This window comes from Charadrius vociferus, unplaced genomic scaffold (genome assembly GCF_000708025.1).
Source record: "Charadrius vociferus isolate BGI_N301 unplaced genomic scaffold, ASM70802v2 scaffold287, whole genome shotgun sequence".
NCBI lineage: Eukaryota > Metazoa > Chordata > Aves > Charadriiformes > Charadriidae > Charadrius > Charadrius vociferus.
In genome coordinates this window covers 2,734,516-2,753,721 of record NW_009649568.1, presented here as the reverse complement: position 1 = coordinate 2,753,721, position 19,206 = coordinate 2,734,516, and the positions used below count along the sequence as shown (strand labels likewise).

The 19,206-nt window shown below is 38.2% G+C and overlaps 1 protein-coding gene across 2 annotated transcripts in view; it reads right to left on the bottom strand.

Moving 5' to 3' along the window:
• Positions 1-17,962, bottom strand: part of POU2F1 (POU class 2 homeobox 1) — a 49,820-nt gene extending 31,858 nt beyond the window's left edge. Inside the window, exons 1-5 of one of the 2 annotated variants that reach the window (XM_009890093.1) lie at positions 17,935-17,962; positions 13,263-13,328; positions 6,148-6,248; positions 3,051-3,104; positions 1,287-1,406 (exon numbers count right to left, since the gene is read on the bottom strand). In XM_009890093.1, the coding sequence (XP_009888395.1) occupies positions 1,287-1,406; positions 3,051-3,104; positions 6,148-6,248; positions 13,263-13,328; positions 17,935-17,962 (369 nt within the window). Of the gene's footprint in view, positions 1-1,286; positions 1,407-3,050; positions 3,105-6,147; positions 6,249-13,262; positions 13,329-17,934 lie in introns of those variants that run through there. The other variant, XM_009890094.1, reaches the window with a different exon arrangement.
• Positions 17,963-19,206: the final 1,244 nt, after the last annotated feature.

Sequence of the window (19,206 nt, the reverse complement as noted above, 5' to 3'; positions counted from 1 at the left end):
CCCCAGTTCCTTCACATAAGCATCACCCCCTGCCATATTCCATCATTTCCATTATGCCCTAAGATATAAGTAAAGAACATGAGCTCCGTTTGTTTCTCTCCGAGGCTCCCCATCTGCTTTTTTTTTTTTTTTTTTAAATAGAAGAGAGTTGGCAAGTTTACATCCCTTCCCTTTCCCAAACACACATTATCTCTGTGAAACAGGTGGCAGCAGTCTCTCCTTTACATGTAAATGAATCTTGATGCCCATATTTACTACAATCCATATCTGCATAGGCCTGGAGTTTTGAATGTTTCACTACTGCAGACAATCATAAATTAAAACAAACCACTATTTTTGAGAATGAGAAAAATAATAAAACATGCTGGGTTTTAACAACATATTAAAACAGTCTCACTTTTAAAACTTTCAAATGTAATGAACCACAAGCTAAATAGGATGTTTATTTACACACTAGCATACAAGAAGATTTAACAACTGAACATGAAATTAAGACACTGTTTCATTCACGTGTAGAGAAGATCTAACCTAATACTTCAAATCATAAATACACTGTTGGAGCAACTGCCCTAAATTCCTTATTAACATGCAAACTCTTAAAACTGCAAAGCTGATTATGTGGAAGCAAACTCTTTAACCAAACCAGCCCATTCACAAAACTTGCTCTTTTTTAAAATGACTGAAAGCATTTACAACAATTCAGAGACACCAGTAATCCTAAAACAACAGTTATTCCGTAATTACTCCCAAAGCCTTGCAATTAAAACCCTCCAAATCGGTAGGTTAAAACAGAAGGGTTGAATAGGTTTAAGGCAAGCGCTATATAGTTACTTAAAAAGAAATGTGTTTCAGAAGAGGAAGAATTAGAGTCAGCAGTTCCCATCAGTTTTGTTCTTCGTCCAGCTATCTGGTAAGATATAGTCTCATGCACCCATGCCTCATTTTATTCTTGCAAAAAAATAAAAATTCCTCTTTATGACATCAGTGGCTTTCTTATTTCTACACACACTAGGTTTTAATTTCATTGCAGAGTCAAGATGGATACTGAGAACAGAGAGCAAGATTAGGTTTTTTTGGAAGCAAATACTTTGCAACAAAAAACCAAAGATTAAAGTCTGCTGTTTTTTATTGGAAGACATTTTCTGTCCCCTCTTTCACTCAAGTTTCTTCCTACGTTAAAGGAAATGACAATAATCTTCACTGACAGTTCTACAGGGACTGCTGTAGATACTGCCATCATTTGCCGGACAGGAGGCTTACTGCGGTGTACTTGGGTAATATCTTACCCCAGTGATCTGTCCTCCGGCCAGCATGAGCTGGGTCTGGGGTATGGCCGCCTGCACTGAAGGCTGCTGGGAAGGCTGGCTTGGCTGCTGAGAGTCCCCAGATTCTTCATTAGATTTAGACTAGTCAAAAAAAAAAAAAAAAACAACCCACAACTCTTTATAGTGTAAAACAGATGTTAATGTATAACACTGCTATCTCAACACTGCACAATAAAAATCTTTCATCTGCATACAAAAAGCCCTTGGGTTTATTTTAAGAGTGTGTTTAAGCAATGGCTCTATGTGCCCACCATCTCAGCTACGATTGCTCAAACATGTCTGTAGGTAATGCAGTTTAAACCAAACAAAAAGACTCTCAGGTCTTTTGTAACTCTTTGACATTATTTTCAGGTCTCATTTCATTTAATGCAATACAACTGAAGCTGACACTACCTTTCTCCATAAAGAAAGAAAAGGTAGTTAAAATTATTCATTGCCTAAAATCCCGAACAATGGAACAAGGGAAAGGAGATTGTGTTTCCGTTTTCTATATCTGCATCCTGTACCTCTAAGTTATCATCGTACTGTTGGCTTATATGGAACTAGTTTGAGAAATCCTCACAGGTTTATCTTCCTACAGCAAAATACATAGTACATACAGTGCTTTTAAACAATCAAAGTTTAGCATGTATTTAATTGAATGCTGCTTTATTTTAAAAGATTTTGGGGTTTTGTTTTTGGAGGGTTTTTTTTAAACAGAAGAAATTGTGAAGACATGAGGGAGAAAATGCAAGTGCATGAAGAGAGGGAGAGAGTTTTATGATAATTAAAACTGGTTATGCAGAACATTAAAATTCTGCATAGATTTGCATATTTTCCACCACCTGTTTTGGGGACTGCAGAGCAGGCTAATTAACATAAAGGCTCTGATTAATTCTGCCAGTCATTGAGCGATAATTACAGCGCAGGACTGTAAACATTCTGCACTGGAGATACAGCCTGTTTGCCAACATCTCTCTCAGGGATGGAAGTTTACCATGGCAACCAAGGCAATTTTCTGCCTCCTTCCTCTTAGAAAGGAAGGTCACTATACCTCCTCTTCTTTCCAAATTGTTATTATGTATAAGTGGGTCCACATTCTATTGCATTTCATGTAATGCACTACCTACATTCTTTAATAACAAGCAATACTGAAACCAGTTTTCAATAAAACTGCATCCTTTGCCCCTTAATATAGCACTGAGAGGAAGTGGCACGTTAACCGATACACTGAAGTGTTCAGCATCATAAAAAAGTTTGAAAGCTTCGTTGTCTCACGTACATTATTAAACAACAATTACTCTGACTTATTTTGAAATCACTATGTGTTATTTAGACAAGCAATCTATGCTAGCGACATTAAATAGCTGATGTTACATTATACTCCTACATTCAGCTACCAGAAGTAAGGACAAATTGCAAAGTAAGACTTGCTATGTTTAAAATAAGTGAATAAATGGAAGAACATGAAAACTATAAAACTCCAGGAATATTCATGATACAATACCTGACTGAAATTCAGTATAAAATTACTATCACCATGTTTTAAACAACTCCAGTTTCTGAATGCTTACAATTCTGAACCTGATTTACAGTTGTAGAACTATTATTCCTTCATACCTATCACTTGCAAGACCAGTCAGAATGAAAAAACAGAGTAACACGTAATACACCTTAAAAACTCTAATGGGACCATAATGCTGTTTGTAATGAGAAGGATGAGCAGCAGAAGGAAACTGTCTTTACCTGTACATTTAAGGACTGAGCAGCAGCCTGTAAACTTGTTCCAGCGAGCTGGACCTACAATATAGTGCAAAAATGGAAATGAAATAATGTAGAATCCACAGAAAACTTTAATGATGTAAACAAAGAACAATCTCTCTACCCGCACCCCAACAAAAACTGCCCCAAGAACAATGCATGCTCCTCTAACACCTGAATCAGTGAAACAGTGCTTGTGCTCCAGGCTAAAATAAAATCCGTAAGACTCTTCCACAGTGTTATTTGTCTACCTCTTGCTGAAAGTATTCCTGCTTAGGGATCTAGATATTATCATGAAATTGAGTTGAAACAGAGCATTTTCGGGTAGACAGGCGAACTATTCCTATTCCTGTTTAAAAAATCCAGGCATCAGGGGAGAGCATTAAGCCGTACTCATCATCACCCTTCTAGTATTTCAGAATGGGTCTTAGTCCAAATATGTACACTGCGTTCACCTGCTTCCTTATACGACAGAGGAGCAATCACCTGCATAGCACAAAACCCACAGCATAAACACTTCCTCAAATCAACCTGTTCAAGTATTTGCAGTCCTCAGCCACTGAAAAGAAGATCTCAATATGGAAGACTGGAGACACTTTACAAAGGCTGTATTGATTCAGGTATACTCAAAACTTGAATCCAATGTTTGTGATTAACAGATCCAAAGAAGTTCTTGTGGGTTAGCAATGAAGAAAACCTGATGCCTCAGTAAGTGAAATTTTTTAAAAGTTTTATTTTACCTCTAATAAGGATTTTCTCACTACAACAAATGCTAAAATTTCATTTACTGAAGACCGTTTTAACCAGTCTTGCCTTGTTTCTACGACACTCCTACTATAAAGAAGGAACGCTATGTAATTAATTACCAACACTTTCAAAGGTCAGAGTTACAGTCTGTAGTGAATTCCATCTCTGGCCATGTTTGAAAACCGCTGCTCATTTGAAAACCAGGCAACACAAAAGGATACAATAAAGCAAAGCAAAATGTAGCACTCTTGCCTTTATAAAAAGATGTCCCCACATAATATATATCACAAAAAAGAGTCCACAAAAGAGTCCACATATCTGCAAGCACAGGAAGGAGTGTTTTAACTTAAATTGCAGTACATGAAATTAATAACTGAATATTTAAATAGGCAACCCTTCAAGAGTGACCTTGGAAATATTTCCTACCACTCCAGATGAAGGTACCAGACTTACTAAGTGTGTTCTACATCTAAGCAAACAATCCCAGAAAAGCTCCTCCTCATCACAAGAAAAATACAATTTGACACAGTTGATGTAATCTGAACTTTTAACATGAATTAACAACACAGAATAATAGCCTGCTGCCAAAAAAATATATTCAGAAATAAAACTTTAAAAATTACATAATAATAAAAAAACCACATAAAAGTCTACAAATGTATCTCACTCAGGTACAGCGAGCATATTCCTGAATATGTCTTTGAATGCCATTTGGACACCCCTTTCACCACACAGCAAACATTTTCTAATTAGAAATTAAACTTATCCTGAATGTTGCCTACAACCTAATATTTTGCATTAGTCTGGAGGAAAGCACTGTGTGTTAAGGCTGAATAACACCCCACGAACAGCAGCCACACTAGAAGAGGACGGTTTGACAATAGATTCCCACACACCTGCAGGTGCATAAAAGAATAGCTGAGATTTTCCTTTGAACTAGAGTCTCAAGAAATGAATCACACCTTTACAAACATGAAGTTATAAAGATCCTGACAACTGCTTAAATAAATACATTTCCAGAGCAAGATAAAGCACTGTGCTAAATACATTTACTGTCCTGGATCAATCTATCTAACAAAACGAAGACTAAAACAAACACACAAGATTCTGCAGAACAGCTGTATCTGTTTCCGTGTTAAACACATACTGACAACCCATGAAAACTAGTCAGCTTCTCTCCACATAAAGGCAGCCTACAACAGCCTATTGGTTCAGGAAATTTGAACACTGGCACTCCCTAGGTCCTATATAACGCAATCTACTAGGAAAATAGTAATTATGTGACAAGTCGTGTGGAATGTTCCATACAATAAAATGGCAGTTCAGAGCTCTTGAAAGAGGGTATAAAAGCTTCAATACATCAATTATACCACAATAACTGTGCAACCTCAGACCTCAAACATTGAAGGTCAGCCAATTAGGTACAGTATTTTAAAGTTTAAACTTGGTGCTGAGGAAGGGAAAGAAATTAGGACATTTGTTTTCATACATCAAGTGCGAACAGATAAAAAAACTACAAAAAATGCCCCTTATACTTCTCTTCACCTAGGGATGCCCCATTTTGCTTCAGCCTACATCTGAAGTTCAGCTTTGATTCCTTAAACACTGCAGCAGCAGAACAGACGGACAGTAGTAGAAGCCTGAATATCATCTGACAAACAGGTCCTTGAAATAACTTAAAAAAACCCACACCTCACAAACCATATATGCTTAGTAAGTACAATCACTTTATATTTCTAGTTAACGTGTACGAGTTTGAAAGATTGAAGTATAGTGCTGACACCACTTCTGGTTTCTTAACTAGGTAGTGAGTTTCAGAACCTTAGCAGCTGTTGGGCAAATATAATCCTTTACAAAACCGATAAAATTTTACCTTGCCTTTCAATTTGGTATCTCCATGAAGGGTTAAAAAAAAAAAAAAAAAACACCACAACACAAAAAAAACCCACAAAAAAAAATGAAAACAAAACCAACAAAAAAACCAACCAAAAAAACCCACTAAAACAAAACAACAGAACGCCCTCCCAAAAAAAAACCAAACAGAAAAAACAAACCAACACAAAAACTTCAGACATTCTCAAGTCCCAAAATAGGGGCTTTCTAGTTCCCCCAAATAGGTCTCACCCTATCTTGACCTATTCTGCAGCCTAATGCAATGAAGTGAGTGCCACAATAAGAACTTTTCCCATCCAAGCTATTTAAGCATATGGTCTACCCGCATGTTCCGTTACATGACTACCCATCATTCACAGAAAGAGAGAACACAGAACATACAAGAGAAGCTGCATTCATACCTGCACAAGTCCACTCTACTTTGAAATGGGTCTTCTCTTACCTGATGAAGGTGCCCAAGTAAGGCCTGGGCCTGGGCTGTAGAGATCGCTCCTCCGACAGGCACAGGCTGCTTTTGAAAGTCCAGGCCATTTGTTTGCGTGCCTGGAGAAAGAGAGGTATTAAGAACTATTAGTTATTACTTTTATGAAATGGAATAAGAATTAGTATTCCTAAGCCTCCTGCTATTCTCTCAATGCTATGTAGTAGAAAAATACTCTGAGTAACAAGAATTGAAGGCTTTTTTTACTAAAAGGTGGGGTGGGGAAGCAGTATTACTTCCAAACTTTGGTAATAAAGCATTTATCAGCTGAACAAAATCAACATCATATTTTCTTTGGCTTCTATCATCTTACCTATTCTATGTACACTATTACCCCATCATTCTCTACTATGGTTTGAGAACCAAATGGGTGTACGCTGCTAGGATTAAACTGTGTTTCCATTCTCCATGCATTCTCTATCCAGCAGCGGAAGACTATCTTCAAGTTCAGAAAATGGCAAGAACAAGGTTCACATAAAGCCACCTTTCACTAAAGACAAGTAAAATAATACTTGATGAAAACAGAAGTACTGTATATAGATAGCAGTTATGGGCCGCAGTTTTAAGATACCTCCACATTTCCATGAATATTTGTGCTCTCATTACGTAAGATAACTGCCTGGGCTTGCTTTTGCTCTCCCCCACTTTCATACAACTAAAACCTGATTACTTCCCAATGTTTTTTGTTTTCTTCCTAAACAGCTTGGACGATATGAAAACCCCCTAACTATCCCCAAATAATCTGGTTGTGAGAAGGGGGGTGGCGTGGGTGGGACCAAAGAAAAAACATTTTTTCCATAAGAAACTACCACAGAATTACAGAATTCTCTTCTCCCAAGAGGAGCTATAACTACAAACTTTTAAGAATCATTCTGTGGGGAGATGATAAAATCAACATTAGGGATTATCAACAACTGGTTCTGTATGTTGTTATTACCACCTACAGTGGCTAACAACAAGAAGGGAGACTCTGAGTGTAATCAGCCTGGTTGGGATTTCTAGAACAGATGATGCAATCTTAAAAATTGCATGACTGAAATGAAGTAAAACCAGCTTTAAACTTGCATGTGTACTCTTCATGACAATCGAATTTTATAAAGTGCCTGCAGACAGGTGTTCAACTAACTCCTACTTCAAAATTCCTTGCATCATCTACATTTTCCATCATAAAAATCTAGGTTATCTACTAAGCAAAAGAGAGTCACAGTTGTTAAACAACACAGTTGTTTTCTATTCCTTAGAAACATCTGCAAAAGCAAGTAGGCATAAAAATTGATTAGTGAAATACACTATCCAATATTTTACATTGCTATTTTGACCTACAAACAGCTTAGATAAAATTTCCAAAGATAGAGTCACTGTTCAATTAAATAGAGACACAACACAGAGAGTCAAGTTTTCTAGCACCCATGTAAGGTACACCTAAGGTGGCCCTTTGATGCATCTTTGGACGAGATTCTGTGGGGGAGGAGTTGGTCTACTCTCAAGTTTTTAATTCTGTGCTTTGGGCCAGGGTTTACAGACTTAAGGGACATATGTGCAGCCAAAGATCCACAGACATGTTAAAAATAAAACTAGTTTAACTATGCATTAAAACGATTTTAAACTATGCAAAATTATTTTGCTTAATGAGCCTAAAATTCCAATCCAAAGTGAATGGAAGGACTATCATTCGTCTGAGTTAATCCTGAATGAATGGAACTTGATTGCATTTCTCCAAAAAAAGGTAGATAAGAAGGTCTGCTGGAAAGAGCTAGAAGAATGTCATCTATTTTCATTCTTTCCAGTAAACTGAAGAATTCTCTCAATGCAGAAGGCCAAAGGGAGTGGGAAAATAATTGGGTAAATATATAAAAATAATTCCTGAGAAACAGCTACTGTAATTCAATGGAAAAAAATCTACCACCTCCTTATTTAAGCAGATGCTTTGAATCAGTTTTCAACCTGTGGTCAGGTACACACTTGTACGAAAAAAAATATACAGATAAGAAAACCTTCTGTAAGGCAAACATTCTTCATTCCAATCAGAAACTTGCAGTGGTCAAAAAAATTATCAATTTCTGAGAGGACTAGCTGGAAGCCTCACCTTAAATAAATAGGTGAAGCTGTTCCAGTTAACAATCTTCCAAAAAGACCCTCAAATCATGGTACCATATTAAATGATCACTGTTGTGCATGTGTGCAGAAGAAATGTTTCAGTTAGAGCTTCTACTGACTCTTAATATGGAAATTCGAAATGAGCCTCCTAGAGTTGATAGTGTTTAACACAGCAAGTTCCAAGACTGAGCTTAAAAATCTCCATGGGTCCCAAAAACCAGTTTAGACAGGTACTGAGAGAAAACAACATTTTATTTAAATTCAACCTTGAAGGACTCCAACTCCCTCTTCCCGCACCTCCCAAAACCAAACTCAAGAGCAAAAAAACCCAAACCACACCTGTTTACTTCTCTGTACTACTTGCATCTTAAGCTTTCTTCCATATTTGGAAGTATAGTGTCCCTTTCCCTTTGGATGCGGCCTTAGTTTTGGAAGGAACGCTACCCAGGTTGCTTGCATTCATCACAGGATGCCTACATCTTCTGAAGAACAGCAGTGAAAATGAACTTTGAGTCCAGCATATGAGAGGCCTTGCTCTCAAGGTGCTCATAAAGATGTGACAACACTCCTGTGGAATCCAAGAAATCTGTTCAGGAGACTGGAAAATGGAGCTGTCAGAAGCAGTAGGTCAGCACATTGTGCAGACATGAAAGGACCAGAACGTCACTGCTGCTCAAGGTGAGAGTTAAATGCAAAAATGCATGGTGTTTAATAGACACAGCAAATGCAATCACAAGTATTATGATTTTAACAATCCCAAGTATTTATGTCTTTTCCATCTCCATCCCAGCTCCCATAACTGCTAGAGCTGATCCAACAGCTCACCAACAGCTCCCATCTCCCCTTTCTTCTTAGTTCCAGCTACATTGTCCCTGTCCTGCCCCTTCTGGTAGTTCATGGACACAGCAGCAACCCAATTCACCTTACTGAGTAAAAAACTATCCACGTGAACTGTTCCCTTTTTCTGTTGGCCAAGTTAGTTTTCTGCCAGTTATGTGAGATTAAGTAATTTACCTTAGGGCCCAGAAAGCAGCAGATAATGCAAAGCAGGGGAGGTCAGAGACGTGGTAGTAGGGAAATGAGCCTCCCCTGCCCCCAGCAAGTTGTCAAGAATCGATCAAGCTGTAGGATGAATTCTCACCCTTATAGCCCAAGTCCACTGCAACTTAAGCACATTTAAAGTCTGGCATAAATTCAGTCATGTGGTTAGCTACTTCACAGAATTGGTTTGGATGAAGACTAATACTAAGTGCAATTAATATTCAACCAAATCAAATCTTTGAACCATCTGACTCAGTGCCACTCCAAGGAAAAGACCCGAACACTAAGTACCAGGACACTCTGACCATGGATTGGTTTATGCTCTCTTGGAATTGTACCTGCAGAGGGTAAAGGCATGACAAAATGGAGCAGGCAAGGTAACACCGCACCTGCAGTCAAGAAAAACTTGCTCTCAAAATCCAAGATCATGATCATCAGACTTGAGTCTGAGTTTTCCTTTCTTATGAAGTTTGTAGAGGAGTGAGGAACTACAGGTCTGGGAAGATTTGGAGTAAGGTGCAAGAAATGACTCAGAAAGAGAAGGCAAACAAGGAGAAGGAAGATTTCAAAACTAACTTGAGTGGGCATCTGCACTGTGCTCTGGGAGACATCTTCCAGCATCAGCAGTACATTTCTCCTTCTCTCACTGCATGAGTGCATTTAGGGTGGGGTGGGGGGTAAGATCCTCAATACTCAGAAATTGTTGATTCCTTATCCACATTACTAATAAGAAGTTTAGCATTGATATTTGCCCAGAATGTTACCTGTTAACGATTATTTCATGGTCCCTTGCCCACTCTCCTACAGACTTTCTTCCTATGGAAACTAGAAAGTCAGTCTCTGGAAACGAAGCAATGCAAACATGAATCCTTAGAATTCTTCCAAATACTGTCCTTACAGAAACTATTATTTTGCTGCTCTGTCAATGCATGTCATAATCCTACAGTTTCCGCAGACATTATAACCTTGGCTTTCATAGTATTGCATTCACACAGCTTTTAAAAAAGAATATGCATTAAACAACTGGGAAAAAAAAAAAAGTTGAGTTGTTTTGGAAAATTTTATTATACTGCAGCCTATAAAAAAGGAAACCAAAAGGGCTATCTGTTTACTGTAAGACACTTCTTGCTTCTCTCTCCTTTTTCCAGTAGATACTAAGTAGACTGTCCACCCACAACTGAAGGCTGGAAAAGCTTTGTGTAACTCTGCAATACTGACGACCAGTTGATCAATTCGTGCTCTTGTGAAAACAGCCATCCAACAGCTCTTGTACTCAAACACTTTTTTGTTGTTGTTTTTAATTCATCAGAAAGACGGGCTGCTTTTTCATATGCTTAAAAGTGGAGTCCAGTTAGCACAAAAATTTTAAAGTTAAAATCTGTTTCAGGCATTTTATTGTGACCAATGTGTTCAAGGGGACTTTACTATGTTCCCTAAATAGTCAGAGTTAGAAATACAAAAGCCTAATTTGTTAAGTTCCATGAAACTTAGATGTTAGCTCAGAGAACTACTGGTGTTAAGTCATCTTTACCAGTAGCAACTGTATTTTTTTTTCCTGAGAACACTAGCTTTGCCAAATGTAAATTCCATGCTCTACAGTGGTTTCTCTTAAAATTTTCAAGTTGCTTCAGCTTACTACAGTTTAAAACAGGAAGGACCCAAACAAATATCCACTGAGGTTCAAAAGACAGACTAGTAGTGCTTACACAGCAAACTCAAGTGATTTACAAATGTGACTGGAAAATTGACAGTTACAGAAAGTTATAAAAATAAGAACTCTTGAGTGTTTATAAAAATCATCTTCACTCGTTTTGCTTCAGAGCCTATGCTCCCCAGACAATCACTGGCCCTTCCAGTTCCTTAGTGTCCGAGCTGAAAGATGATGTCTTTTCACCAAGAACCATAATCTAAGTACCCCGATCAGAAGCCTAAAATTACATTCCATGAGTATTCCTTTCAGGGTTTAACATCTGCCAGTTGACTAACACAACTGATGCTTGAGCCTCCAAAGAACGTCACAAATGCCATTAATTCCTACCTCCAGTGGTTTTTGAGCACTATATTTAAAAACAAAACAATGGCTGCAGAACAAAGGGTCCTCAAAAATTCTAGATTATTTTAGTTTGCATGATTTAAAAAGTCAGGAAACAAAACTGAAAGGAATGACTGGAAACATTTAAAGTACAGAAGTAATGTTTGCAAAAGGTCCAAACACCAGTAAGAGTAAAACTTTTGTGATAACTAACTTTAGTACTAGAGTATAAAAAAAATAGATGTTGTATCCTCTGTTGTGATGAAAGCACCTCCATGCAGCTTTACAATCTATCCATTTCTTTATACCATAACCACCACTTTCATGCAGATGACGCATCTGCTTACGATAGCAGAGCCAGGGTTCTGCTGAAGCAGATGCAATACTTCTGTGATAATGGACTACCTTTGAACAAACCAAGTTCTGCTCTTTAACAGCTCAGTTTAGGTGAAATTGCTAGTTAAAGCTGCACTTAAGGAATCACGTTGGGAATGTACTTTTTGAAGAAAATACGCAGGGAACTGTGGTCATACAGAGCAGGAAGTCTGAATTTTCTCAGAAGTTTACATACACTCTCCAACTACAAGGATTCTATAGGGAATATTTAAAACTATTGTTCTCTTGATGCTGTTTATGATTATGAAATGTTTAAAGCTCATATGTTTTTTGAAATAATGTTTTATATCATCCTAAATCAGTATTAAATACTTAATAAATAATTTTTGTACCTAAAAAGAATTTATACCTCTCCTATTACAAATACAATGGAAATTATAAAAACTGAGATGCTAGTAACAAAACACACACTAATAATCAGTGGGCAGAATTCCTTTTGACTGACCCCATGCATTGGCAGAAAACATCCAGCCTCTCGGATCAGTATCGGGAACATTCAGTCACTCTTAGCTGTATTAAAGCCTTGCACAAAAAATGAGGAGACAGCAGCATAAAATGAAATAAATTGTTAGTTTAATCACAACTCCAGAGTTTAAAATAAAACTCTTATTATTGAACGACGAGGGGGAAAAAATTATTTTTCTCATACAAAGTAACTAGACTTCTCTCAAATCAACAAGAACAAATTCCTTCTCATTAAAGTTTTCTCTTCCCAAATGTTATTATGAGCTCAGAGAAGATTTTAAGTTAAGTTAAACTATTTACTTTCCATTCAGAATTGTCATTTCTCTTGCTTCCAAAATGAACATCAAATTATCTCCAGAAAGGAATAAAGCATGAGATAGCATGATTGAGTTATAGTGGCTTAATAAGCTTCTTCAATGGCTTAGAACTTGGCCACGTTGTGGATGTGTCACCTTGGTCTTGAAACAAAGGCTGTTATTCCCCAGCCAAATTTCAAGGTTCTGTTCTAACACACGAAGAAACTACAGAAAAGCGAGCTAACTTTTTTTTTTAATGGTGAGAAATGACACTTTTTCCCTTTCCCTTGTTTTTGAGAACTGTTGTGAGAGCTTGAATGAAAACTAAAATGAAAAGAAGATCAGCCAGTGGCCCACATCTGCCAGAGAAAATTTCAACCCAAAAAATAATGACAAAGTTAATGTGCTGACAGTATACTATGCCACGAAAAAATAAGACTACTTATGGACAGCTAGTGCCACCAGACCTTCCATAATATCAGAAACATTACAGATAAAGGAAGTGGGGAAGGGGAATCTTATATACAAAGTATGGGTAGTGCTCTGATACAGTAGGTGTGAATAATGCCCAGCATACAGTAGGGTTAATGACAAGACAAAGTGTTCCCAAGTCTCTAAAAACAGTAGGTGTGGGGAGATTGTTTTGTTTTGATTTTTTAATTCCTGTAAAAACTGGTAAAGAAATTTTGCTTTCAATATCCATACAATTCCACCAGAAAATATCCGTGCACCAACTCATCATTTCTTACCTGTGTTCCCATCCCCACTCTCCATTGATGGTTTACTGGGTTCTGACGGATTGTTCATTCTTGAGTCTGCATTAAAACAGAAATAAAGATAAACTAATACAGGAAAAAAAAAAAACCAAACAACCGATCTATGCATACTTTCTTGTGCAAGGGAAGTACAGAACACCAGGAATTTGATATGTACTTTACTTTAATTCAGATAACACAAAAAGAATGATGAGAAGCAGAACATAATACTGAATCCCCCAGATAAATATTGTTTCAAAATGTTGTATGTCATTATTCCCATACGTAAAAACATGGTGTTAAGGGAAAAAAAGACAGCATGCTGAAGGGCAAAGACAGGTAGGAACTTAATTTTCAGTACAATGAAAGTCATAGAAGCAAAAAGGGGTTGGCAGGGGAACACAGACTACATCAAGACTCAAAACCAAAGTCTGATCACCATGGCCTAAATTATTCTTATGTTGTTCACACACCCACCCACCCCCACCCATAAGAGAAAGGAAATACAGTCATCATAACTAAATAGATGCCATTTTTCTAATACTACATTTTTATCTTACAGGAATGCCAATGATATTTAGTTATTTTATCTTTCCTATATGTTCATGCAAAACCATACAAATATAAAATAATTCCTCTTCCTTCTCCCTCTGGATGAACCTATTGTAAAGTCTGCTCTTGGTTTCAAAGCTTGTCAGCTGAATGTAGTGCAACATGGAGGGCTTCTCCAGATGGTAGACAGAGAATATAGTTTCCTTATATAGGAATCTTTACAGATGTTCTGTGTACAGCATCAGCTCTCCAGCTTATTACCTCCTCATTCCTTGCTACTGACCTCAGTGTGCCACATTATCACAAACCAAAATTACAAAAAGAATCTCAAGACAGACCAGTTCATAAAATGAAATGTAAGCAAATCCTGAAGCACACTTTTCCATTCCCATAACCCGTTAAATTCAAGTTCAATGAGCTCAGAACGAACCCTTTACTCCAGCATGTTCTCTTCCTAGGTGCTTAAAAGGTTACCTCTGTCATGTACTTTCATCACAGCAGTGATTTCCAAAATACCAACAGGGTGAAGAAGAATACCGTAACAGCATTAACTGCTGCATCTTTCCCCCAGATGCTTCCAAGAATGCCCAGACACTGCTTGGCAGTCTATGAAAGTTGGAAATGAGAAGCCGGACTAGTGCTGTGTATTATCAGCTACTACTGCCCAGAGAGACCAGTCTCACAGCCACCCTCAGGCTATCAGAATCAGGGGTGACAGCAGCAGAGGAACACAAGCGCAAGCCAGGAGGAATGAGGCACGTGGACAGGGCTTGAATGAAAACAGGAGTCACGATGAAGCTTGGCTGGGAGTGCAGGGTGGGAAGAGGAGGGAACTAGTTAGAAATGCAGCATGTGTGAGAAAAAAGATAAGAGACATCAACCTTGGAAAGACTCCAATAAGCAGTTAGGAAACACAATTTAAGACACAAATATTTTTAAAACAAATGTAATTTTCCACATAAACAACTGCTGCAGTTGAACCCTGTAGGCCCTAGAAAACCCAGAGGACTGTAACAAACAGGATTCTTCCCTTGACAAGTTAACTCAACCTCTCCAGAGCCCCACCTCTTCACAGAGAGTCCCTATGCCTCTGCTTAAATCTTTCACACGTCAGCCATGTGTAAAAGAGATCTGAACTATCCATGGTATTCTTAGTATAAAGGCAGACATGTGTTGAACTGGTTTTTCAAAGGGGGAGTGAGTGAGGAGAAACTTTCCAGCTGAGTGCTGCTGGCCCACACTTCAGCAAAAGGCTGCAAATTTTGCCCCCATTTTTCACAACCTCTGCTTAGGAGATTCAAGATACGAGTTCATAGTCTTGAAAGACACAGCTCTGCTCGCTGTATCTGAAGATACAGAAACTATTGCTTCCCGGCTCCTTATTTTGGCATTTTTCACATCTGGATAGTATGATCCACACTCTAGAAACAGAACATGGGTTCCACTGACTGCACAGAAGTGTTCATTGTTGATGTGCCCCTCCCTGCTGATAGATCTGTGCGTAAAACGAATACAAAGTATGTTTCTATCTAGAAGTTCCATGTACCTTACATTGAGTTTACTGTTGTGGCAACAGCACGTTTATTGAAAGTGATTATAGGCAACATTCATCTGATAAAGAGCGTTAGATCATTCCTTGACACACAGATGGCTACTGAAATTACTTTAGGTCCAGAGAACACTGAATGGAAAACTTTGCTTTAGACACAAACATGAAGAGTCCTCAACCAACAGGAAAATGAGCGAAGAAGGCTTAGAAGTCCTCTTTGGTTGTGGAAACTAGGCTGACTCATAGGGCTATTGGACATAGGACGTATTTTTTAAGCCCAGAGCACAAGGATAGCCTGAACTCATGATCGCACTGACCACAGAAGGGAAGAGCACCAGCTGAGAAGATCGTCTCTCAGTAACATGGGATCCACTCGCTGAACCACTTCAGAAAGCTCTTGCAAAAAAAAAAAACAACACAGAGCCTCCTGTGCTAGTTTGTTGCAGAAACTGAAGTATGAGAGCCACCCTGCAGGATACTAATGGTAGAATAAACAAACTAAACCTGTAGGGGATGCACAACTGTCTTGTGCACAGAACTGCAAGCAATGTAGTGACTGCTCCCTCTGTATGAGGAGGCTCATACAACAAACCTTCCTGCTTGACCAGCAAGTTCATACAGGACAAGGTTATCACTGTACAGACCTCTTTTCATAAAGCAACCAACACATGTTTTTCTTTCAGGCTATGCTGCAAATAAATCCTTTCAAAAAAGGTTTTCAGTGTTTCCTAGTACTAGACACACACATAAAGTTTACTCAACTACCAAAAGCATGTCTAAATGAAGACTATGTTATTGTAAAGATTCATCCCTAACAAAGACCTCAAACACTGCAATCGCAAAAAAACAGCAATTTGGATGAAGAACCATCTTTCTGGTACTGCTCAGGTTCAAACGAAGGATAGCATCCATTATTTCACCAGCTGACTATTTCTTGTTCAATCTGTGGGCCTTCTGCATGTAAAGCATCAAGAACAATGCCACTATTTCCATTGCAAATGGTATGACATGCATCTGAAGCACAAAACTGCTACCAGCAAAACAGACATATCCGCAGGATACTAAACCCACGGATTCATTATACGTCAAATAAAAAGATTATTTGGTTTATTCATGCTCATACAATTTCTGCTTTAAAGTTAAAAGAATAAACAAATGAAGTGGGCTGAAAAAAAACAAACCATAATGCCCTCACCTTTTCTTTTTCCTTTAGATCTTACTCCTGGTTTAAATAAAGGCCCTCGGCTACAACTTCTGCCAACATTATCTAAAAACAAACTCCACAGAAGGAAGGATCGAAAGCAGCAGGTGCATGATTGAAATCAAACTCTCAGGAGCAAATACATTCAGTACTGCTGCTCTGCTAGCAGGGCTGAGGGTGTCACAAGGCAGTGCTGTGCCAGGCTTTCACACACCCCCAGTAACATTTCAAAAGGTATTCAGGAGAAAGATGCAGCAGACACTGGACCAACCTGGAGTATCAGGGACTGTACATAGCTAGTAAAACACAGGAAATCTTAACATGGAATATATCATTAAATATTTCCTTTCACCTGTTAAAGTGAAACTGCCTAATACTCCCATCAGCACCAGGAAAAATGATTCATCAATGCATACGGCAAAACCAAAGTTGAATGTGAGTGAAAACATGCCAAGAATTCTCTAGAAATTATTTTTTTAAAAAAAAACACTTCGTATTCAGAAACAAGTATTCAGATGTCTGCTTTAAAATTCACCATCCAAAAATATATTCTCTTACTTTGACATAATAGTTCTTACATGAACTTATATAATGGAATAAAAAAAAAAAAAGAAAAAAAAAAGATCTATACATTGAGCTTTGGGAAAAGACCCTTGAACATAAATAAAACCTACTGTAAAATTGGGACGGTCCATTACTGTAAATAACTTTAAAAGACATGAAGAAGAAATTATGGCATGTCTGTTCTGCAGTCCTGATGGAATCTCAATGCAGGAAATACATTACCCCAGTAACCTTAGGCACAGCTTGCAACGGTATCAATGACAACCACTGTGCACTCCACCTTATTTTCTATTACGCATGAAGAACCTTGGTATTTCATTAAAAATACACAGACATAATATACATTCTGTTGGTGAATGGCTGAATACAGCTACTAAATTCTTTGAGACTGGGACTGTCTCTCATCTATTTTAATGCTTTAAAATTCCTAACACACGTATATGCAAGTCAAGTCCAGTGTTTGTTAGAAGCTAAATGCTCCTCAGATTGAAATCCTAAAAGCAAAAGAACTGTATTAATATCATCCAAGCCTAGCAGCAAATCTCTCCAGTGCAGAGGAAACAAATTCTCCTGGAGTAAGGGAAAGAAGAAGAAAAAAAAAAAAATAAACCATGTATTTCCCTGGTGCAGATCTATCTGTCTACCAGGCACCTACTTGCTGCCGATTCACTGGTGAGCTTCTGCCTTACAAACACCTTCTCTAGCCTCTGCATATGTGATTAAGCCTCTATGCATAGTCAACCTCACAGCCTCTATTTCCATATTAAACGCTCATAAGAAAGAGCTGAGCTGGTACCCACCTAGAACGTAGTCGCTGCAGTCCAGCATTGCTGTGGTATCCTCTACAGGTTCAGATAGTCCAAGGAAAGGGAGAATGGCAATTTCTATCAAATCTACACTACTGCTCTCGACCGAACACGAAAGGGAGTGGGGAGAAGGGGGAAGAAATACAACTTCAGTTACACCATAGCAATCTTCAACTGAACAGGGAAACTTCAGTTGCTCTGTGGAGTTTTAGTCTCTCCTACTAGCTGTGTCTGACATTGTCAAGGCGACTGAAGCGTGAAAAGTTCCCCTTTTTGTAATAAAATAGAAACAAAGATTGCAGCTGGCAGTTTCCATAATGAAGCTTAATCAGTATGCGCCTGATTAGGGCCTTATGCAAATCTCCCCTCGTTAGCACAGCAGCCAGCACTTTGAAGTCCATGAACAATTCATTTGCAGAGTACACTGAAAGCGCTCCCTGCATAATTTAAATCATGGTATAAATATTTATCAGCTCATTTGCATATTAATTGGCAGTGCATGAAGGGAAAAATTATCTCCCGAGTGCCAGCATAATAATTAGGGAACAAAATGAATTTTCTTCCAATAGCTTGGCTTCTCAGCCCTAACTCAAGCACAGTACCACAGGGGAGCAGGGAGGGGAAGAGACAGAGTTCTGTTGAAATGCCACTGAAATGACACGTACAAATTAGAAACAACTCTACAGACTTAAGCACCTTTAATCTTATTCCTGCTTTCTGCTGGCAACAATAACTTCAGTAATAAAGGGGATTTGGAAAAAGCTTTCTACACAATCCAAATAATCCCATGAAAACAATTAGCAAGGTAGAAGGCTGAACACAAAGCTGTCCGGTGTTTGCACATCTGCATGGAGTTTTCAACATCTGAACACGGACTGTCACAAGAAGGTCCTGGGATGGAAAGAGAGTACCACCAGGGAAAGGAAGAGGCATGATTTCCTTTAAATGTCTAAAGAGCTTGGTGATTCATTATCGGGTAATCCCTTTGCCACGGCCAACTTAACAGCAGTGGATATGTCAAGTATTGTGTAACATCTGACACCCACTAATCTATCCCAAGTGAAATCCAAATAGATTTAGTCTTTTGCTTTCCAATGACTTCCAAGAAAAAAACAAAAATCTATTACTAATCCCTTCCACAAATGTACACAATATAGCTAAACAAAGCTTACTGCAGACCTATGGTTTTCAAAAGGGGAACTTTACACCCCGGTGGCATCTTTGAACCACCCAATGATAACCAAAAGAGACTTGCTGCTATGACCA